This window comes from Clupea harengus, chromosome 22, assembly GCF_900700415.2.
Source record: "Clupea harengus chromosome 22, Ch_v2.0.2, whole genome shotgun sequence".
Classification (NCBI taxonomy): domain Eukaryota; kingdom Metazoa; phylum Chordata; class Actinopteri; order Clupeiformes; family Clupeidae; genus Clupea; species Clupea harengus.
The window spans coordinates 8,004,584-8,026,446 of NC_045173.1; the positions used below are offsets into that span (position 1 = coordinate 8,004,584).

Below are 21,863 nucleotides of genomic sequence, written 5' to 3' on the forward strand. Positions count from 1 at the left end.
TGCATGAATTTACATGAATTTCTCTCTAAATGCTTGAAAAAGTGACATTCGAATATTGTCGTGCTTTTTGTTCCATATGAAAATGCTAAATGTAGCAAAACTGAGCAGGATTTTCGAACGTGCAACATTTTACAAACGGCGCCCCATAGATGTATACCCATATTCAGCTAAATAATTATACTGGCAAAAATAGCTACAGGTAGGTTAGTGACCTACCATGACAGTTGCAAGTATTATAGGCAGAATATGTGCGCCAGGGGAGGGGGCGTGGCGGTGGCGGTTAGTGATATCCCCTGACAATCTCACAGTTTCAAGTGTTAAAGGCAGAATATGTGCGCGGGGGGAGGGGGCGTGGCGGCGGCAGCGGTTGCAAACATGAAAAAAAAAAACTAAGGGGAGGGACTTAACAGGAGTGCCTAACTGTACCTGCACATAGGGCATATGACCAAGCGTAATTCGTGTCCCTCTCATTGGGATTGAATGAGAGACGAAATTCCGGCTGGTGGCCCGTCACAGCGAAGAATACGCCTCTGCATCCGATTCAAAGTAGGGATTCTTTAACTTTATGCAAATGAAAATCCTCCAAGAGCTAATCAGTTTGGGGTGTGTGTGATTTGGAAGCCTACGTTGTTCAGAGGGGCGGGAGTAATCAGAAAAATCGAACCAAGATGGCGGAGTCTCAGGGGTCTGTTACTGGGAAATATTTTATGTGAATAAAGGTTTCTACATGACTTTTTATATGTCTACATCAACTCGGTTTGTTGTGTATATGCCACTATTATAACATACAGTAGCTAGCTAGCTGCTAATAAGTTACATATAACGTTAGCATGCTGTTGTGAATTATATGGTGTTTCTGTAGAACAGGAGTTGTTGTCTACATAAACAATTGATTGTTGTTTACTTTGCTCATGAACATATTTGCGGCAAATAATACTAACTAGCTATTTAGCTCTTTAGCTTCCTAGCCGCCAGCGCTGGGAGCCAGGGTTGAACTGCAACTGAACTTGCTACTTGACAGCCAAACCTGATTTTTCTGACCACACTCCCAAGACGAAATTTCACCTGACGAATTACGCCTGGTCATATGCCCTGTGTGCACGTACAGTAAGGGGAGGGACTTCACAGGGAGTGCCTAAGGGGAGGGACTAGTCATCATCAGTGAGAGCAGAGTGCCAAGTACCAAGGGGAGCTTATTATGCAACAGTGTGAACCATGGGAGATAAAATGTCACCAGCTGCAAACAACACCATGAATCTGAGCTTCCAATGAGAGCACAGCTGAACAGCAAAATAATATACACACCAGTAAAGTACTTTACACATGATTTACCTTTAACATATGTATGGTAGAGCTATATAAAATATTGTAAAAAGTATTTACATAACTATAGGAAATACTGAAAGAGCATAACACTGTGGTAAGAACCAGCCGATTTCTGGATGTAACCGCTTCAGTTGTTCTGTGACTCCTTAACTGCACATTATCTGGAATAAGAGAGACAAATAAGAGAGTGTGTTTAGTAGCTTCATGGCTGCTTCCAAAAGCGAAATGTTATTATGTCATAATATATGAGCTCAACCATAAATAGGATTACTATGCTGTCTACTATTTCCTGTCCTGAAATCTTTTGAAAGAATTCACACATTAACTTTTTCCTGTGGTAAGTACCAAAGAACAGGTAATGGTACCCAAGTAATGGTCTCTATTTGAAATATTTGCCTTAAATGTAATTCTTTATGGCTTCTGTTATGCTGCTCATACACATGTGTGTTAAGGTCTTCTGCTGTTTGAAACATAGGATAGAAATGATTAGCATTGAAAAAATATAATTTGTGTTTAAAACTTTTGGGCCTACATTCAAGACTATATTCTACATGCTTGGGGAGAAAACCGGAAGGGAGGAGGGCCTATTCTAGGAAGTACAAGGTATCTCTATTAACCCTTTTTTTAGAAGATTCTGTTGAATACATTTAGTGTGTTTAGTAGGGATGGAAAAATTCACAGAATTGCATTGATGCACTAGCATAAAAGCTAATGACGCGATTGCCTTGATTGAAAAAGTGTGCACCGATTACAATTGGGAATGACCTCGAGATGCAACGTTTCCAACTTTTTTGTATTTGTTAACAAACTATTTATGTATATATAATTATTAGTTGAGGCCCTATGCCATCGAAATGTGACCAATAATTTGTGACCAATCATTTTAGATTTAGATTGATTCCTCGTCTCTTCACTGTTTCTCAAGGGCGCTCTCTAATCTCCACTGCTGTCAAATAGAGTGTGTTTTGTATCTGTAAAACATGGTGTGCATACTGCATAAGGCATTTCTAAATCGCATTGTTTGTTTGCAAATCGTGGGGTGTTTGTAAAATATAGGGTTTGTTTGTCACCTTATGGCAGCTTTCTGAATCCATATGGTACAGCAAAAATAACAAAAGCCTCAATACATCAACTATAAACTAATCCCAGAAATTTAGAACTGCCACCTTACATTCTTGAGAGGCAGAAGATCTATGTTACATATCATCAATGATGAATAAGGTTGCTAGTGCATCACACACAAGTATTTTAACAGAACTAAGCGGATACACTTGGCATCTGAGAGATAAAGGCCCTTACCGTGTAGACGCCAAGGTTCTTCCTAGCTTTGTTCAAAGAGTGTGTCAGGATGGCAGAGATGATGGCATGGATCAGGGTGTATAATGCCAGGGATGTCTTCACACCTATACTGAACAACTAGGAATGTGTGTTTGTGTGAGAGAGATGGACAGACAGAAACACAGACGGACAGAGACAGAGAGAGAGCTGTTCAGTCCATTACTCACTTGAAGCTTATACCAAAACCTAAAACCTAAAGGCAGGTCAAGGCAGTGTATACATATTCACCAATATCCTCTACTAAGTACTGTACTGTAACTACACATTTCTGATCTGCTCATTGAGACCCTATGTGAATAGTAGGCAGTGTATTACTGCACTTCACCGTCAACCATGCACACACAATAATTCAGGTAAACAACTGACCACAGTATAATGTTCATTCACACATGTTGTATGAATATCTGTGCGAGCACACTCTGCCGCTTGGTGTCTGGTGATGTCAATGAAGTAGATGATGAGGGCAGTGGTAGAAGCTAGCATGGCTGCCACCGACATGGCGATACAGGAGTAGAGCTGGAGTGGCGAGACAGAGAAACCATAAGGAAAAACTTTAAGATGGATGCCTGAGGGGTTGAGGAGACAGAAGTGATCTGTCTGATCAGGAGCTGAACTCACATAATTCTTGTTGGTGTATTTTTCCATCATTGTGGCAAGACTCCCTGCAATGACAAACTGCTAAACGTGTGAGACATGAAACATTTTGTCCCTAACAAAAGAGGGCCTACATCAGGCCAGCCTGATAAAATTGTTATGCCCTAAAACCGTACTAATATAGATAGTATTAAAATATTCAGTACACAAAATGCACTAAATTGCAAGTTTAAGGATAAAAAAGTTATTTACACTTAATAACCCAATGATAAGAATATTACCACAAGACCACTCCATAAAGGCACTCCAAAGGTCACAACCTCAGTAAAATCAGTACACAAGAGTGGGATGGAGTTAATCATGACCAGCAGTCCCAACATCAACTGGGAAACCTGACCACAAGAAAGAACAGGCCAGTCAGTCCTTCTCAGCTTGAGCTCTGGGCACCTTAGAATACTGTGTAGTCCATCACACACACATGCATGTCATGTAAATTACTCTATGGAAGTATGTTTCATATTTCAGTCAAGATTTGAATCATGGATGATCTACACCAGACCAACTACACATACATGCATACTACACCTAAAGGTTTCTTAACGTCAGAGGAAGAATGATTAAGACCCCTTTGAGATGTTATTCAAGCCGCCAACACAGATACTAGTTGAAAACAAAACCTTCTGGCTACTTTTATTACTACACCAAATCATCGAATAGGGTGTGGGTGAATATCGTCGTGACACTGACTTACCCCCAGAGCTTTGGACTGTACTTTCTGGAAATTTTTCATCAGAGTTTGTTTATCCGGTAGTTTATCAGCAACAACGTCCTCACCCACAGTGACGGACAAATCGCTGGATACTGATACTGCCATGCTCAAAAGTCTAAATGGAAAATAGTGTCCAAAAACTATACATTTTTAGACATTAAATGCATATGTTGTCAATTATATCAATGTGTGTAAGCTATGTAAATGTAGAAAACGATTGATAGAACATCTGTTGTTAAAAGTATAGACTTAAATGTTAAATCACAAGCTAACGCATCACTATAAGACTACTTCAAGAATCTCCATTTCACAGAGAAATGACCGAAGACAAGCTGTGAAAGGCAGCCTACCTGGAGGGTTGATGAAAGTTCGACTTTTAAAGTGTTTACAGTTATGCACTTATTTAATCCCTGCTCTGGATATGAAGAACAAAAGTAAGTTGCGCAACGAAGTGGTAAGAAATCTTTTTTTTATTTTTGTCGACCACTTTCACCCCGCCCCTTATGAGTTGAGGGGTCTAACGTCTCAATTGCGCATTTATTGAACAAAACGCCAGCAAAGAAACCAGAACTCGCTGTTCACTGATCAAGTGGGTAAGTCACAGTAAGGTCGTTTTTACTTGCTTGTGGTGTGGCCTTAATTTGTATATTCTGCATCGTCCAGTTAGAAGTAGGCTAGTCTTGAACAGATTGTCTCGGTTTTAAGCAATTAATGTGCAGGCATGTGTCTTAACCTATTCCTCTTACTTGACTACGTTCAAAGATGCATCCAGCAGACTTTTGCATCAAATGGCAAATATGTCTCTTTCCCTGGAATTTAAAAGTTCCCAAATGATCACACCAGGAGTGCATTTGTACATCGTATTTGGTCTCGTATTAGTAATTCAGACGAAGATGTTCAGTCGCACTGGTGGTTTCGGGAAAATATCCTTTGACCGTGGCCTTTTTCAGCTTTTAGCAGCCTCCGTAGCGGGCGGCTCAACACGCTACGTTCACGGACTGAGCGACACAGGAGGTCCTTTGTCCCAGCTGCCATAAAACTATAACACTACACTGTTTTGCACTATACACTCTACATCCTACACTGTACATAACTGTCTGTATATATTGTTTGTAATTATTGTAAATATGAGAGAGATGTAAGACACCAGAATTTCCCCACGGGATTAATAAAGTATCTATCTATCTATCTACAGTTTACTTTTGCAGGCCTACTTGTTTCTCCTATCCCATTTGTTTCACATTCCATTCCACTGCACAATGTCTACAGGGACAGCATGTGGTTTCAATCAGCGCTCCCTCCTTTCTGTCTCCTCTCAATTACAGCTGCGTTGTGTTTTCACGTTGTCTCATACAATTGTCTATTAATGTCAATAAAACCTGTCACCTAGCTGTCTCAGTGCCATGGTGTTATCAACGCAAGCAGATTCCCTCGAGAAGAGTTCAAAGCTTCGCATCTTTCGCCAGTATGATCCAGAGGCTGCCGCAGTAAGTGAAAGTATAGCCAACTGGATACTGGACACTGATATTATGTGAATTTCTAGAAAACCTACCAGCCAGTCTGCTTTTAGTTTCTCCAGTGACCGGAAGTTCATCAGGAGAAAACCAGTGGTAAAAAGTAAATTTACTCAAGCACTGTTTAAGTACAATTTGGAGGTAGCCTACTTGTACTTAACTTTCTACTCCACTAGGCATACATTTATTTGACAGCTTGAGTTACTCGTTACTTTTAAGATTTTACACACTGGATAATATTACAAGCTTTTAAAATACAACAAATAAAGAGTAAACCAGTGGTTCCAATAGTTTGGGCTTCTGACATATTACTAAAAACAGTGTGTAGTCAGTGGCACATTTCAGTTGTTAACAGCTCCACCAAATCATGATTTTTTTCCCCCTCTAAATTTCTCACCTGGTTTAATTTAAAAAAAAATAAAAAAAAATGATCCAATATCTCACCAAACAACAAAACAAAACCTATCTGCATACAAAAGGTTTTCCAGCCAAAGTATGGTAATCTATTTTTTTTTCTTTTCTCCATTAGGTTGTGTCAATCCTTCTGGGACTATTTCAGGTTCTCCTGGCAGCACCTGTTTACTTCATTAAATTCAGGCCTTTCTTCTATGTGCTTCCCTTGATTATTGGAGTATTGGTATGTTATTTTCTTAACTGGAGGCAATGTCTTATGTCCTATTTAAGTGCCAGACCTTCTGCAGACATTTTCATACGCAAGGTTAACAATATTATTTTATACTATTGATTGATATGTAATATTTGGTCGAAGTCCTTTTACCTGATGAAACATGAACATTTTTGCAACCCTCAAGCTATATTTTTGTTGTCTTTAGTTTGTAACAGGAGGATCGTTTGCTGTTGCTTGCTGTAAATATCCTGACAGGCGATTGGTAAGTGATATATACATAGTAAATATTATTATTATTATAAATTGTAAATATTATTATTATTGTTGTTGTAGAAGAGAAAAAAATATTATATATTGAAGTAATGTATTGAAACAATCTGAGTACAGCTGTAAAGCTACTTCTTGCTTTCAGCTTAAAAGCTGTGCCTACAGTAACCTGGCATGCCTGCTGGGTGCACTGGTTGCTGTCTGTGTCTACATTATGGCCCTTAGCACCGAACTGCCTCACATGGACTGTTCCACTGTTGAGAACGATCAAACTCTCTGGGGATCCGATTACGACATGTGTATCCATTTTACTTCAAGAGTGAGTGATTTCAAATGTTCTAGTTAAAAGACTGATATTGTAATGTCATTGTCACTTGTGGGCATGATCTCACAGTTGCTTTTTAAAGAATCTCATCCAGGGGAAACTGATGTCATTTTTAGTTGATGGTGGGTAATACTAAACCTGAAAAAACATATGTTATTGAATGTGATGCTTGGCTATTCACAGTCACATCATAATAATGTATACTTATGCATGATAACGCTTTTCATAAAAGTTAATTTTAAACATCGGAAGTGCACAGTAGTCCGCAAAACCTCATTGGTCTATGTAACTATTCATATAGTTAAAATATCTACTAACATAATTTTTTTTAAACTGAAAAACAACCCTCTTACACTGTTAAAGGAATAGTTGGACAATTTGGAAACTCATTAGATGTGCCATAGACCTATGTAATCATTATACAAGTACTGTAGACACAACAAGCAAAACCTTGCTTAGTGTGTTATAATTAGGGATGTCACGATGCCAGTGAAATTCCACGGTTCTCATTACCCAATTTGATTCCAAAGTAAAAAACTAAAATGTTAAAAACATTTGAATATTACAAAAAGAAAAAAACAGTAGCATGTTTACAATCAACTTTTTGGGTTAATTACAATCAACCTTTTATGATGGCACAGCATGTCAATTGCCCGGCCAAGACATGAAAAAAATATGGAAATAATAAATAGGCCTAATTATTGACACGGACCCAATAACCATCGGGGACCAGACGCTGGAAGATGTCGACAAATTCACCTACCTGGGAAGTGTGATAGCTGTTGATGGTGGGACAGAGGATGACGTGAAGACAAGAATTGGGAAAGCAAGAACAGCATTCAACATCTTAAACAAAATTTGGAAAAGTAAAAACATCTCCCTCAAGACGAAGCTCCAAATCTTCAACTCCAACGTCAAAACCGTGCTGCTCTATGGCTCCGAAACCTGGAGAACTACCACTAACATCACAAACAAACTACAAACCTTCATAAACCACTGTCTAAGACGCATCCTTGGAGTCTTCTGGCCAAACACAATAAGCAACATCAACCTATGGGAATGCACAAAACAAGAAACAGTAGATATACAGCTGTTAAGGAGAAAATGGAGCTGGATTGGACACACACTACGAAGAAACACAACAGCAATAACAAAACAGGCACTGACATGGAACCCACAAGGCAAACGGGGTAGAGGACGACCCAAAAACACCTGATAAGGAGCACAGAGCAGGAATTCAAGAAGAAGGGGCTGACGTGGAAACAGCTGGAGAGGATGGCTCAGGACAGACGAGGGTGGAAACAATTCATCAATGGCCTATGTTCCGAGAGGAATACAAAGGCTTAACTAACTAACTAACTAATTATTGAGATTGCAGTTATCAAGTATAGCTCAGTTACTAATTTACTACTCAATTACTAACAGCAGAGGCTGCACACACACCTCTATATAGAGTATGGGAGTCGACCGGAAGTTTGAAGTTTTTAGTGTTAGCATTTGAACACTTTCTGGTTCAGATGAAAAAAATCCCTATAAAAAACTAAATGTGATATATAGGTGTGATTAAATAAGGTGTGATTAAAACAATGCCAGTACAAAACCTAGGGCAAATGGTTTGGTGAGTTAAAATGTAGTTGGTCTTGTGTAATAAACTGCTGTCTTGTCTCATAAAAATAAAGATATGCAACCGTTATGCGAAAGCAAAAATAGAATGGACTGTGAATCGTGTCTTAACTCACACCCCACAGTTTCTTCTGAAACGTAACGTTACAGCTCTAGGGCCTGAAACTTCTGATTTATTTTATTCATCAGATTGTGGCTTTCAAATCCTTAGGTAATCGATTTGTTTACTTAAGGTGATTTTGTGGTTGTTGTGAGAACACTTGCAATCCCTGATCGGTAAAGCTAGCTATGGTTAGCTTCTGCTCACCTTGTGAAATTGGTGACTCATTAGGCTAAGTGACTTACCTTGTATTCTGTTCTTTTTCGCTGGTAGAACAGGGATAGCAACAGACATGCAGGGTCCCTCAAGCATTTATTTCACTGTCATGGGTGTTATCTTTTGTGTAATCTTTTTCGATTTTCCACAAACCTGTTTATTCTCTCATAGGGATTTTCTTTTTAATTTGCAAAAATCCTAATCTGCCACATACAAAATGACAAGTCACTCCTAAACTCTATACTCAAAGTGCAAGCAGTTTAATGGTGACAGACCATTAGTCTGGAAATAACATTTTGGACACGTTATTATTGTAACGTCAACATGAAACTCCCTTTTAATTCTTTGAATACATCTGAATGTCTGTCTGTGAAGTTTTTCTTCCTTTCGTTGGTAAAGTTCGATGGCACGTTTGCATACTGGTTTTTGTGAATTCATTATTCCCTGATGATCCACCTCCAAGGCAAAGTACCCATCTTCCATACACAAGTCCTACTGGTGTTATTTTTCGACGAGTGGAGGCGGAGCTTTCGCCCCACTGATTTCAAAAACATCTTTTTTTTTTTGTTCAGTGTTCCTGCTGGAAGGAGTTGTTCTTCTTCCTTTGGCATTTTACAACAGACTAGAACACTTGTAGGAGTATAAGCTACTCGTATAAGCTAACTGGAATTGCATCCCTGGTACCTACAGTACTGTAGAAAAAGGTGGCTCGACTTGGCACTGAAATATCGGTTCTTGTGACACCCCTAGTTATAATGTAATAATCTTCAGTTTTTTCTCCATCTGAATTTGTCCCTTATCTGTTTCTCCTTTAGCTGCATCAATTCTACCACGGCCTTGTTGGTTCACTCTTGGTATACGACATTGCAGCCATGGTTCTTCACTCACTTCTGTCATACTCTGCAGTGAAACGTCTTAAAGTAGCCTGAAAAATGACCAAAACTACTCTCTCGCACACACACACTTGAACTGAATACTATGCTGTTACTGTATTCTTGCATGGGTCCGAAGACTTCTTTCTCTCTCTCTCTCTCTCTCTCTCTCTCTCTCTCTCTCTCTCTCTCTCTATCTCTCACACACACACACTTCACAGAAATACTATGTTGTAATTGTATTCTTGCACGCACACACAGCCTAAATAAAGGTAAATGTGTGGAACAGCCTGTCCAGTAGCCTATTACTATTTTTGTTTGTTTGTTTTGTTTTAAATAACTCTTTTATTATTATTATTGATGTAGCAAACTCCTATTTAGCACGATAGTCAGGACAATGGTACCACTACAGTTTATCACAGGAAAACATCACACTAGCCACTGACATAATAATTTGTCACTGGTTGCCTCCCTGCTGGCACCTCTCAGATGGAATATTCCCGTCACGTCGGGGTTTCCCTTCAAGTCAGCTGATAACACGGCTACACCATTCACCACAAAACGGGTGGCGTTATTTCGGATGTCAATGAGTGTATTTATTGAACAGACGTATTACATGCTACAGTTTAAAGTAACACCGTTTTTTTTCAGACGAGTAGGGAATGAGATGTGACCCACAATATAAACAAAAATATATAGGGTAAACTAGTAGATAAACTGGTTACGTTTTCCCTGGATGAGGTTCCGTGGTTGAAACCAAAAATGGCGCTGGTTTGTGTCAGTCCGAAGTGAAACTTTCCCTGATGAAAAGGAAATCACTCAATCATAACAACATTTTTTGGATTATTTTTGTGGGTTCCCATTCTGTATTGTCATGTGGATATAACTTGGTTTTCCATTTCAAACTATATTGGACGACAGGCGGATGTTGACCCTAATGGAATACTGAGCCCGAGCGGTGGGCTTTTCTGAAGTTAGCTAACGCTCACGCAAGCAAGTGCCTTTCGTTGTAAGCATATCGTTTTCGATTTAGCCAGTAAGCTTGCTAGTTAGCTTACTGAATGTTATTAGCTTGCTAGCTTGCTATCATGGTAGCTCCCGTCAAAATCTAGATACAATATAGCAGTTTAGTTGTCAACCTTTAGTAATATTCAGCTCACGGCGGACATTTGGAACAATACCGATTTATATCTTTTGTTTTGAAATTGAGGTCAGTGCTTCCGTGTTTATTTTACGTCATCCACCTCCAATTAAGTTGGATACCCGTCAATGTGTTCCATGCCACAATATATTTGATTTGCTAGCAGCACGTAAGTAACGTTACATTATTATTTTGATTTAAAAAATTGACATATACCATTCTAGCCTGCTGTTTCGATCTCAAAAGCTATACCACCCCTTGAATGTACGATTATCGACGTAGTACGTTGGGTAATAAGTGAATATCGATAGCAATAGGACACTAACTAAACTTGCTTTATCTGTAGGCTTGCTAACTCATATTCGTTTAGCTGCTTAAACCTGGAACAGTAATGTAGTTATTTGAACTATTGTATGCACAGAAAGCGATGTTTGTCTTGTCCAGTTTGTTCATTTTAGAATGGTAGACAGTTAATTTGACTAGTCATTGGTATGTTGTAATGATCACTAAAACGTCAGTGGCTAAAACTCTGGTCTGTCACATGATATTTGCATCTGTAGATTAGTGGTATTCCTGAACAGCCTAATTGTTTTTGGCACGACATGCTGTCTTGCTTCTGTGTCAGTGTTTCGGATTATATGCAATCCTTGTTCACTCTTCGTTTCTTCCCACAGTTCTTCTGGCAAATCAATGGATAAGCTTCAGGACCTCAACCAATCTGAGTTGCAGGATTTGCTGGACAACTCGGAACGGGTGGAGTCAATGGCACTGGAATCAGACGAGGTGGGTCGTTTATTTCTTTACACACCTGTTTGTGGATGGAAACCTCAGCATTTTTTCATGAATGTTAGTTATCAGCTGATTAAGGTGAAATGTGAATAAACCAGTTGGATGCGATGCCATAGTCAGGTTCTTTTTTCTTAGTCAAGCATTGGCCTATTATTAGTTTCACAGTATTATGAGGGTGGTAGAAACACAACATTCCTGCCTGTGTACTGGAACCAGAAGGAGAGGAGGAGACCGATATGCTTGTACGCAATAGTCTGTTTAGACCAGAGCAAATATTTTACTTTTCCTTTGTTAAATATCAAAGAAAAGTTACCAAAGGCACATCATGTGTAAGATCTGAGGCTTCTTAGAGAGGCATGACATTTAGATTTTGAGCTGAGAATACACAGAGCATGGATGTCCCTTTCTCTGTTTACATGACAGACACATGAGCTGCCATCACCTTTTTGACATTCAACTTGTCATAGTAATTATAGTCTCACTGAAGTATTTTGAGCTTTGAATGTACAATCACGTTGTAGTGTTGGTGATGATTAAGTCTTTTCTCCTTAACATTGATTACACTAATACATTCACATAATTATGGTTATGGTTGCACAGAGAGGACAGAACTCAACTCGGCTCATCTCAACTGTTTGCTCAGTTACAGTAGATCCCTTAATAGATCATAGATCCCTACATACAATTTACATTAAACATAAATTATGTCCTGAGGTTTCCAATATAAGGTCACATTTTAAGGTCACGTTGGGTCGTGTCCTAACCCTAACCCATGTGAGGACCTCAAGGACACCCTGTAAAGCCCTGTATATATGGAACATACCAATTTCTACCTCTCTACAGATCCAGAACATCCAGCTGGAGCGAGAGATGGCCCTGGCCTCCAACCGCAGCCTGGCCGAGAGAAACCTGGACATGAAGCCAAGGCTAGAACAAGAGAGGGAGCGCCTAGTGGAACGCTACTCCGAGCTGGAGGAAGTGCGAGATAGATATAAGCAGCGGTGCTCTCTGAGAGGTAAGGAAGTGATAAGAGACGGAAGAACAGTATGATGGGAAATGGTTGAGAAACAAATGAAGATCGGAAAGGACTGGCTTTAGAACTGCCCCCTTTCTGTTCAGTTGGCCATCAGTCTGAAGTGGAAGCTCACTGGAGAGAATTAGATATGGGCTGTCAGTCATTACCACAATGAAATTGAATTGACCTCGAGACACTGCAAGATGAGGTAGAATTTATTGGTGAAGTGAGTAAGGAAAATGGGACTCTAGAACATGATGTTTCTCCATTCTGCTCCTGAGCCTCCCCTGATCAGTATGTTTTCCATATTTTCCCGCTCTGCATACTCAGTGCACCTTGATTAGTTGAGCTCAACTGATTTAGCTATTCAAGAACATTACACTATTTCAATCAGGTGTGCTTCAAGCAGGAATAGATAGGAGGATCCAGGAGCAAGATCGAGACTTTGAGATCGAGACAAGATCGAGGTTACTACAGTATAATTTGCAGTAAATATTACCTGGGTTACAGTGTGCCTGCAAAATCACACAACTACACCGTTTCCCCAAACAATCATTCTCTCTATTGGTCAATATATGTCAGTCTCACAAATGGTTCATACCTGGTCAACCAACTGTTATCTGTATTGTCTATCAGGCTGTATCGTGGATTTCTTGCTTGACCAGATGTCAGGCCATGTCAGCTACGGGCCTCTCAGAACTGAACATAGTACCTCAGGGCACCACAATTAATGCTCAGTACTGCGTGGACATTCTGCAGTGGACATTGCTTCCTGTTCTAGCAAGAAAGGGAAAAAAACACTCAAATCAGGCAACAACCATCAGGAAAATGTGTAGTTTGTAATTGGTATTTGTGCCCCTGCTCACACTGTGTGTATGACTCAGCAGTGGTAAGCTGAGCATCTTGCTGAGCTCCTCAAGCTACAGCCTAACAGTTGAAAGATATTGGAGCACCCTGCCTCTTGTCTTTCTGTCACCCCTCCCTGCCCAACCCAACCATTCACTGTACACAGTAACATTCTAACTTGTGGTGTTTAACAAAGGTCTGGCGTTATCAAGAACTATTCAATATATCAGATAATCCTGTTTTTCCTGTGACAGAGTAGCTTGCTTCCCTTCTTGCCGGTGTGATCATGTGCACATTTGGATTTGGTTTCTCTGTTCTGGCACAGTTTACCTCGCGTACTTCACATTTTCTTTTATATTGGCTGTGCATCGGCTCTGGACTGGTTTGGTTTGGATACTGACAATTTGCCTCTTTTCACAGACAATGAAATGGGGAAGGTGTCACCTGAGGTGCTGTTCTCCCGTCTTCAGGCAGAGGGCGCTAGCACAGAGGCAGAGTCAGAGGTGAGTGAGAGCCTATGTCTATAACACACTGAACTACACTGTCATAGAAATTCCATGGAGATAAAATGAGGGAGGGGGGATATTTGGTAAATGGGCAATTAATAAGAACTACATTTCTTTGTGTATGTGAATTGCACATATGGCTATTACATGTAGTTAGTTTTCTATTTATACATCTTTTAGACACTAGCAGAAGATTTTTTGGAAGGTTCCTTGTCTCTGGACTCCTTCTTGGATCGCTTCCTCTCCCTCCGCTCCCTTGCTCACAAAAGACGAGTACGGATAGAGAAGCTACAGGAGATTTTGCGCCAAAAGAGCCAAGCTGTGGGTGACAACGCAGCTGTCATGACGACACAGTCCTGCGCCAACCAGGATCCAGCAGTGACATCCTCCCCATGGCATCCCAGCCAGCCGCACCCGCACCCACAGCCACAGAGTGTGTCCAAGCCCAGCAGCAGCTTCTCAAACTCCCCCCAGAATGCCTCCAGCTCTGCCCTGCCCTACAGCCCCTTCCCTGTGGCTCCTTCTGCCCAGCCCTCAACTGCCTCTGCAGCAGGCCCCACCAATCCCCCAGGTCAGTTTCCACACTATCCCAGCCCAGGGTCCTCCTTCACCCCCGCGGCAGGTTATGCTGCCTCCCAGCCTACCTTTGGCCCTGGGCCCTGCCCTTACCCCACCCAGCCAGCTTTCTCTGGCCTCCCTGGGCCTCCCTTTGGGCAGTTTGGCCCCAGCCCAGCCCCCTATCCTTCTGCATATCCTTACCCGGCGGGCTACAGCTACCCCACTGGTCCCAGCTTGCCACCCTCCCAGCCAAACACGGGCAGGCCTGTCTACCAGTCTGGATTTAGGGTACCACAGTCCTACTCCTGAGTCCCTCTTTCCATCTCATTTGCTCCTCTGCCGTGCCCTCTCTTTCACCATCTTCCCCCAGTCTATGATGCTGTCTTTGTCATCCTTTGTCATATCTCTTTCTCTCTCATCTGTCACCTGCCACCACCCCACTCTCTTTCTCTCCTTTCACCAGCCCCCCCCCCCCCCCCCACACACACACCCTGCCTACACTCCTGGCATCAGATTTGTGGTTTGCCCTACCTGTGTTTCTTCCTCTTCCTGTGTGAAGCTTGAGTGTGCTCAAGCCTTTGTTTCTCCTGCTCTCCCTTTGCTGTCCACCCTCCCCTTGCGTTCGAATGGAGGCCCCAGAGGAGTCTGAAGGGGGTGCAGTCAGGCGATGGACAGTCCTTTTCCTCCAGCAGGCTCCAAAGCACTCCTACCACACACATCATCAAGTCGGACTTCTTCACAGGATGCAACTAGGAAGCACTATTTTTGATCATAATTGAAATGTTCATTTGTTCTCTGTCAGAAAGTGTTAAACTGTTCAGACTTTTTTTTTTTTTTATCTCTGTAATTGTGCATTAAGAATTGAGCATTGGGAATCCATGACACTACACTGGTAGAGTTCAGCATTAATGATATGACTTGCTGTGCAAACTCACCATTCCAATCATCAGTCTGTCCATCAGTTGTGTGGAAATGGCAGACCCACATCGCATGCCATCTCCCGTCACCTGATTTCACATTGTGACACCCAGACCATACGTGCCCCTCAGAAGTCTCACATCAATTCGGCGTGGGAGACTGCAGTGGTTGTGTTGTGTTGGTCTCAGACTGTCATATTTAATGCCCCCGTTGCCCATAATCACAATTACTCTCTTTCCTTTTATCTTCTCCACTCGTCTACTTTCACTTTTCCTGTTCTCCTTTCTCCCTGATTCTTCCTCCATCTATCCTTCTGAAAAACCTCTTCCTCTTGCCTTTCCCATGTACTGCTTGACAACATTAACTGATGCTTGACAATGGTGAGAAGACATAGTTTATTTCTGTAATTTCACTACCATTTGAGAATATATGTGATTTGTATGATAAATGAAAATACTACTAACAGGAATCATTAAACAAGGGAAGTATAGACATATCTTATCCTGCTTTAGCACCGAAAGCACATTGAAGGGAAAGTTAGAAGGGGCCCGGAGGAAGGGCGCCAAAGTGTTGGGTAAAGAGGCTACGTAGCACCCCTCCGAATATGCAACCAGCACCCGGGAGCCCCCAGTGTCAGCGGATGCACTTCCCCACTTCTCCTCTATGCAGATGTGTGTTACTGTCAATGGTCAAGGCATCAGAGTTGAGCCATTTTAAGTTTTTTTTTTTTTTTTTTTAAAGGGAAAAATCATTCCTGATTGGTACGGGCTGTATTATCTGGTGGTGTTCTGGCATGAACCTGATTTATATTATTGTGTTAAATTCAGCAATTACAGGATAAGCTGGGGGGGGTCTAAACGAAATAAAAGTGAATAAAATGCCACCTCCAGGTGTGCGCGGTGAAGGGGCATGGGGGCACTATGCATCACTCTGAGTGGGTGTTCCGTAGCCTCGACACCAGGGCCCCCCCGATGGCAGTGGACCAACTCACTCACCGCCATCGCAGGCAGGCAGGCAGATAGACAGACAGACAGACAGACAGACAGATCGATCGCCGGGCCACTGAGCTCACACTAGCACTCCACCAGCCCGCCAACCCAGCGCGCCTCAGCCCAACCCAGCTCCGCTGAGGCGGCCCGCATCAGTCCGCTCTGACCCAGAGCAGGTGTTCGGCTCTTTTTATTTTTGTACTTTGAAGCAATCCTTGACAAAAACAAAACAAAAATATCGACGCAGGAGGGATGGGCATCTCAATCAAGCCCACCTTGCCACTGGCTTTAACAAATCAACAAACTCAGTAATTAAGACTCAGGTGGAGCGAGGCCTGGACACCTGGGCACCGGCAGGAAGGAGCTGCGCAGAGGCCCACGGCCTGATCGAGGGTGGGGAGGGGGATGGGGTGGTTGTCGTAGAAGCACAATGCTGTGCCTCGTTAGGGATAAAATAAGAGAAATAATAATTTAAAAAGAAAACAGAAGAATATATTGGTTTGGTGGTGATGACTGTAGCCTGTTTCAAAGTGTTCTTTTTTTGAGTGTGTATAATAAACACTGAAGCTGATTTATGAGAAATGTGATCAGTTTGTCATTTTCTCTTTGTCATCCTACACCACATCCGCATGCTAACACACACATGCACACATAGATACCTTCACAAGTCTTGACACTGCACTAATCAACACTGGTTTTGTGTTCCTCAAGTAAGGCCTTCTCATCCTCCCACCTTGTTTATCTGTTTTGAAGTTGCTTTGACTCTTTCCCCATCTCGCTCCCAACAGTATATGTCACGCCACAGTCAGCTGTGGGCAGGGAACTAATGCATCACCATGAGAGGAATAACAAATTCAGTATGAAAAATGTATTTGCATCTCGTTTTGCATAAAAAAATGTGCTAATTTCTTACTTGCACATGTCACTGCTGTTGCTAAAGCTAGAAGTTTGTGAAGACCGGTGAGTCACATGACGTCCCATCTGAAGTTACAAAGTACCTCGGCCCTAATGTTTCAGGAATCGGGGAGTGTTTATGACTCGGTGGTAGAGGTATGAAGAGGTGTTTTTTCTTGGGTCTACGGCTCTGGTAAACCAGAGGCGAAAGATGGGGGCTGAGCAGCAGAAACTAGAGCGTAGAGCGAGAGGAAGAAATGAGTAAAGGCAAACTGAAAGTGAACACACACGGCCCTGAATTTTCGATCCCTTTTGTGGGAAGTGATGTGTGATGACAGTCACATTAGCTCTACTGCAGACTTGAACCAGAGGGCATGTTTAATACGCTCACCTGTGAGCTGTGACATATTTCTCATCACTTAATAAGGTGATGGAGAAAGTTGTGATTCCACAAATAAAGAACGCTTTCATGTGTCATTACTCATTAATTAACACTTATAACTAGAAAAAAAAATCTTTCTCTCTGGCACTTACTTTTAAAATTCAGCCCACTCAAGTGTTTTTTTCTATCTGCCTATTTCTTCCTGGCTTTGATGTGAGGAAGTTCTGCATTTTGCAGAAGACATCAAGTCAAAAAACTGAGCCGGAGTGATTCACTGGAGAGAACGAGAGAGGGGGGAAAAGGAGAAAAGAACAAAAGTGTACACCTCTGCATGTTTCCTTTCACTTCAGTTTGTCTGTCATCCAGTGCACTTCCTGTCATTGCATTGCTGAAGGTAAGTCTTGTTTTTGTTAAAAAATAGTAGAATAATAATATTGTACTAAAAGGACATGTGTATGAAACCGTTGTGACAATGCTAAGACAAATCTCCTGGAAAAAGTCTAAATTACTTTTCCTAAAATGTTGTTCCTGTAATGAAAGTGTTGGTCCCTGCAATGCTTTGCCACTGGTAATAGGACATTTGATTGTATTTTAATGAATTTCATTTCCTCTGCTGGACTTTAATGTTGAGGAGTGCACTGTTATTTTCATGATAAACAGGGTTATTGTCTGATGGGTTAAATTTATAAATTGAGCTGATTGCTGATCTTCCATTCTGGCAGTTTGACATGGACCACTCGCTGCAGCTGGTGGTGCTTTTTCTGGGCCTTCTTTTAAATACAGGTGAGCCTGTTTGCTGAAAATGCAAAACACATTTTAGAGTAAAATCATAACAAACTGATTTAAAATACACAGTTCAAAGTCAAAAAGTCTAAAATGCCTTTACAGCAAAGGTACAGGAAGTAGGCATCACTGCTTTGTTGAAAAAGTTTACATTTTGAAACATCTCAGTGATCCCGTCTTAGTAATTAGTCAAGTAGTGATATCAACATAAGTAGGGGAAAGAAATGTCAAACTTTTGTCACAAGAAATCTCTTCTGTACTTTATTTTACAGCTGACTTGCATGTTGGGTATATACAAAAAAATTCTGTGCATGCCATACATTTAAAAATCCTGATTATGTATCTTACAGACAGTTCCCTCTTAATTTGTTAGATTAAATCCCAAAGATTACAGGGTATATTTTAATCCAGGACTTGACTGACCATCACGGTTGGGGGGGTAATCTACAGTAATCCTCATTATTGGGGTCCTAATCTGCAATGTCTAATAGACTTTTTAAACCTAACCCTGCTTGTGACAGGTCTCACACACAGCTCTCTGTGTGACTTTGGACAGAATATTTACAGGGTGAATGAGCGTGTCACTGTACATTTTTCAGTGGCACACCAGTTTAAATATAACTGTAGCTGAAGTATTATTAGTATTAGATATTCAAAAGCAAATAGGCACACCCATATAATTGTGCATGAGTTCTTTTAGGTTTATACGCGCGTGAAAGTATAGTGTGCGTAATTGAAACATACTATTAAATAAAACTTACAATCAACATGGAAAGGTTGATATCTGTAAGAGTCTGAAATGACAGGAAATTAAAATAAGGAATCATGTTGCTTTGAAGTACATCATTTATATCACTTGTTGATCATAGTTATTAAGGGCAAAGAATATATAATGCTCTTGATTAACACATTGCGAAGATGATTTATCATATCCATACTGTATTTTCTGATTAGCAACTATTATGTCCTCTTACCAACTGGCAGATATGTTTTCATGAAAGTGCCTTAGTTTAAAAACTGAATCCATAAACAAAAGCTTTTTATGAGTTTTATGATCATACTAAACATCAACTTGGGTACATTTTCAGACCTTTATCTTGACTCACACACGACCTTGCTCATCTTCTGTTATTTCAGATGTGTCTCTCCAAAAACCATCTGATGTGTCATCCACATCCAAACCATCAAATGTGTCCGCCACACCTGTGTCCACCCATCATCCCGCAGCCCAATCACCAAGGACAAGCCCAGAGGTCATAACCTCTCCACCACTCCGTGAGGTGGTCCTGGTGACAGTGGCATGGGAGAAGAATAATCCATGCGAGGGGCCTGTCCACCTCACCCTGCCTAGAGGTCGAAAAGAACCGAAAAGAAGAATCTGCTTCGAAAGCCCCTACAAGGAACACTTTGAAGGCCTCTGTCCACAGACGAATTGTGGAGGGTTCAAGAAATGGGAAGCCTCTGAGTCTGGGAGCTTTCAGTATGTTGATGACCATGGTACAGTGACAGTCAGAGAGAATTGCACTGCACTCGTAATTCAGTGTACAGGTGCGTGACATTGCGAAGAGCTGTTCTCTGTGTTTTTAGTAAGTAAAGGTAATAAATAAATGAGGGAAAGTCAAGCACTTACTAAATTGACTAATTGTTATATTTTCACAGGGGTTACGAAGACACGCAAATCCAAGCCATCTGAAGGTGCGTCTGTGCAAGAGCAGCAGACATATCAAGTCCCTTCACATATTGGCCTCATCAAGGCACCAAATGTATTTAATTACCACAATGAATCTTCCTTTCTCCTGCCTTTCATATTTCTCCCTCTGATGCAGCAGGCTACAGTGGGGAGCTGGCTGCATATAAGGCCATCACAGGTCTGCTTCTTGTACTGGTGCTGGCTGTTCTCCTCCAGCGCTACGGGAGACCTACATACGCCGCCATCCGCCAAAGACGTCAGTCCACAGAAAATCATTGTGTTACTGTTGTCATGCCCACAGTTTTTGCATACATTCAGTAAAAATTAATTTCAGTGTTGGTGAAATGTACTAAATGAGTGACTTGTGTGTGCTGCTTTACAGTGTCACAGAAAAGGCAGTCGCGATGGGTTGGCCCTACGCAGAGTCAAAGTGGTAGGTTGCGTGACCATATACAAAAATGCACACACATGCAAATACACAAGAACACACACACACACACACAGACACACAATATGACATTGAGTTGAAATAAGGAATAATGTACTGACAATATGTGTATCTGGCCGTCAGTTCACTATCATAGAGAACAACAGGCCGGACTTCATCCCAACAACAACACGTCCAAGAGACACTCCTATCCAGGTGGGTATTTCTATCTCTTCCTCTCTCACACTAGCCCACACATATATTTACTCACAGTTGATATTTTTGTTTGGTTCTGTATTTTTTCCAGCAGCCTTGGAAAAGCTCACAGTGTCATCAAGCAGAGAGCCTTCGTCTAACCGGAATAGCGACTATTCATACAATTAAATTAAAACCTTTTTGTCTGTTGTCATCATCGCCACCAAACTGTTATTCATCTGCCCCCCATATTGCCCTTCTTTCACATTTTTACTGTGCTTTTTTTGTTTTACTTTTTGATAATGACTGCCAGGTACATAAAAGTATATTTCTTTGAATTGCATTTTCTCAAATAAAGTAACTTTTTGAGACAACACGAACCACGTTGCATAAAACAGTTTCTCACACAGATTGAATCACAAACTTCCAAGCTGTGAAACTAAGACAGGGAGAGGCTTTGAGGAGGAGGGTGTAGGAATGCAGACTCTTGCAGATGTGTGGTTTCCTGCCGCGTTTTCTGTCGTCTTCCTGTTTGTGTTATTTCTGTCATTCACATACGCTTCTAGCTCTAAATTTATTTCATTATGCACTGTGCCCCCCCAACTAACCTCATTTTAGATGTGCATCCTCCTGCTCTTTCCCGCCCCTTTGTTTCTCTCTAATGCATTTGTTTAGTTTTCAGGACATTCATTATGGTGGGTTATAAACCATTACATGGAGTGGATTGGGGGGTTTTATTGCTCTGGTTTTTTTTTTTTTAGATTTATTTTGAGTGAAAAACTGTGCCTGCCTTAAATTCTGACAAACAGAATAGTATCCAGCCAATAATCTTTGGTCTGTGTGTGTGTGTTTCTGTTGCATCCATCTGTCAGTCTGTGTATGTGGAGTGTATATAATAGTTGTCGGGCGAAAATTACAGAGAGATGGAAATTAAGGTGATCGTCTCGAGTTTTTGCTGCTTTTGTGTTTGTGTGTGTGTGCAAGCAGCATGATGCACATTATGTATCCAATGGAGCTCTGATCGAAATCAGTGTTTGTATGCTGACGAATGCAACACCCAGTTATGTGTGTATGTGTGAGTTTGCGTGAGGTGGCACTGGTGTGTGTCTCAACACGTGTTAGGTCTGCGTGGCATATGTGTGCTGGTGCTGAACATTT

General features: G+C 41.3%; 4 protein-coding genes across 10 annotated transcripts; 3 read left to right on the forward strand and 1 right to left on the reverse strand.

The window, feature by feature from the left end:
* Window positions 1-1,382: 1,382 nt before the first annotated feature.
* Window positions 1,383-4,490, reverse strand: tmem176 (transmembrane protein 176). 4 transcript variants are annotated; one of them, XM_031560475.2, is made up of 7 exons: window positions 4,378-4,490; window positions 4,010-4,167; window positions 3,540-3,650; window positions 3,283-3,342; window positions 3,031-3,180; window positions 2,626-2,742; window positions 1,383-1,487 (listed from the first exon to the last, which is right to left on the reverse strand). In XM_031560475.2, the coding sequence occupies exons 2-7, from the start codon at window positions 4,130-4,132 to the stop codon at window positions 1,473-1,475; spliced, it is 576 nt and encodes a 191-aa protein (XP_031416335.1). In that variant the 5' UTR covers window positions 4,133-4,167; window positions 4,378-4,490; the 3' UTR covers window positions 1,383-1,472. The 4 variants fall into 4 exon arrangements, with proteins under 4 accessions (XP_031416335.1, XP_031416334.1, XP_012692529.1 ...); XM_031560474.2 differs by having other exon boundaries at window positions 4,010-4,142; window positions 4,378-4,489; XM_012837075.3 differs by lacking the exon at window positions 4,378-4,490 and having other exon boundaries at window positions 3,283-3,339; window positions 4,010-4,237.
* On the forward strand, window positions 4,379-9,858 carry si:dkey-9i23.16 (uncharacterized protein LOC571915 homolog). 2 transcript variants are annotated; one of them, XM_042703111.1, is made up of 6 exons: window positions 4,379-4,461; window positions 5,418-5,514; window positions 6,071-6,178; window positions 6,375-6,431; window positions 6,582-6,755; window positions 9,516-9,858. In XM_042703111.1, the coding sequence occupies exons 1-6, from the start codon at window positions 4,421-4,423 to the stop codon at window positions 9,627-9,629; spliced, it is 591 nt and encodes a 196-aa protein (XP_042559045.1). In that variant the 5' UTR covers window positions 4,379-4,420; the 3' UTR covers window positions 9,630-9,858. The 2 variants fall into 2 exon arrangements, with proteins under 2 accessions (XP_042559045.1, XP_042559046.1); XM_042703112.1 differs by lacking the exon at window positions 4,379-4,461 and adding an exon at window positions 4,546-4,620.
* A 245-nt stretch (window positions 9,859-10,103) lies between these two features.
* vps37c (VPS37C subunit of ESCRT-I) lies at window positions 10,104-14,901 on the forward strand. Its single transcript, XM_012837073.3, has 5 exons — window positions 10,104-10,882; window positions 11,388-11,496; window positions 12,346-12,517; window positions 13,784-13,866; window positions 14,050-14,901. The coding sequence occupies exons 2-5, from the start codon at window positions 11,404-11,406 to the stop codon at window positions 14,734-14,736; spliced, it is 1,035 nt and encodes a 344-aa protein (XP_012692527.1). The 5' UTR covers window positions 10,104-10,882; window positions 11,388-11,403; the 3' UTR covers window positions 14,737-14,901.
* LOC116218509 lies at window positions 14,897-21,085 on the forward strand. 3 transcript variants are annotated; one of them, XM_031560469.2, is made up of 7 exons: window positions 14,897-18,393; window positions 19,531-19,941; window positions 20,053-20,088; window positions 20,220-20,339; window positions 20,466-20,516; window positions 20,655-20,726; window positions 20,818-21,085. In XM_031560469.2, the coding sequence occupies exons 1-7, from the start codon at window positions 18,339-18,341 to the stop codon at window positions 20,892-20,894; spliced, it is 822 nt and encodes a 273-aa protein (XP_031416329.1). In that variant the 5' UTR covers window positions 14,897-18,338; the 3' UTR covers window positions 20,895-21,085. The 3 variants fall into 3 exon arrangements, with proteins under 3 accessions (XP_031416329.1, XP_031416331.1, XP_031416330.1); XM_031560471.2 differs by having other exon boundaries at window positions 20,821-21,085; XM_031560470.2 differs by having other exon boundaries at window positions 20,223-20,339.
* The last annotated feature ends 778 nt before the right edge of the window (window positions 21,086-21,863 follow it).

Bases quoted from the DNA above. Each gene is read 5' to 3' on its own strand.
- si:dkey-9i23.16 (XM_042703111.1), top strand. From the start codon at position 4,421: ATGCACTTATTTAATCCCTGCTCTGGATATGAAGAACAAAA. The intron at 5,515-6,070 runs GTAAGTGAAAGT...TTTCTCCATTAG, and splicing joins ATGATCCAGAGGCTGCCGCA to GTTGTGTCAATCCTTCTGGG. The intron at 6,179-6,374 runs GTATGTTATTTT...TGTTGTCTTTAG, and splicing joins CCTTGATTATTGGAGTATTG to TTTGTAACAGGAGGATCGTT.
- tmem176 (XM_031560475.2), bottom strand. From the start codon at position 4,132: ATGGCAGTATCAGTATCCAGCGATTTGTCCGTCACTGTGGGTGAGGAC. The intron at 3,651-4,009 runs GTAAGTCAGTGT...TCTTGTGGTCAG, and splicing joins TACAGTCCAAAGCTCTGGGG to GTTTCCCAGTTGATGTTGGG. The intron at 3,181-3,282 runs GTGAGTTCAGCT...TCGCCACTCCAG, and splicing joins AATACACCAACAAGAATTAT to CTCTACTCCTGTATCGCCAT.
- vps37c (XM_012837073.3), top strand. From the start codon at position 11,404: ATGGATAAGCTTCAGGACCTCAACCAATCTGAGTTGCAGGATTTGCTG. The intron at 11,497-12,345 runs GTGGGTCGTTTA...ACCTCTCTACAG, and splicing joins TGGCACTGGAATCAGACGAG to ATCCAGAACATCCAGCTGGA. The intron at 12,518-13,783 runs GTAAGGAAGTGA...CTCTTTTCACAG, and splicing joins GCAGCGGTGCTCTCTGAGAG to ACAATGAAATGGGGAAGGTG.
- LOC116218509 (XM_031560469.2), top strand. From the start codon at position 18,339: ATGGACCACTCGCTGCAGCTGGTGGTGCTTTTTCTGGGCCTTCTTTTA. The intron at 19,942-20,052 runs GTGCGTGACATT...ATATTTTCACAG, and splicing joins ACTCGTAATTCAGTGTACAG to GGGTTACGAAGACACGCAAA. The intron at 20,089-20,219 runs GTGCGTCTGTGC...CCTCTGATGCAG, and splicing joins CAAATCCAAGCCATCTGAAG to CAGGCTACAGTGGGGAGCTG.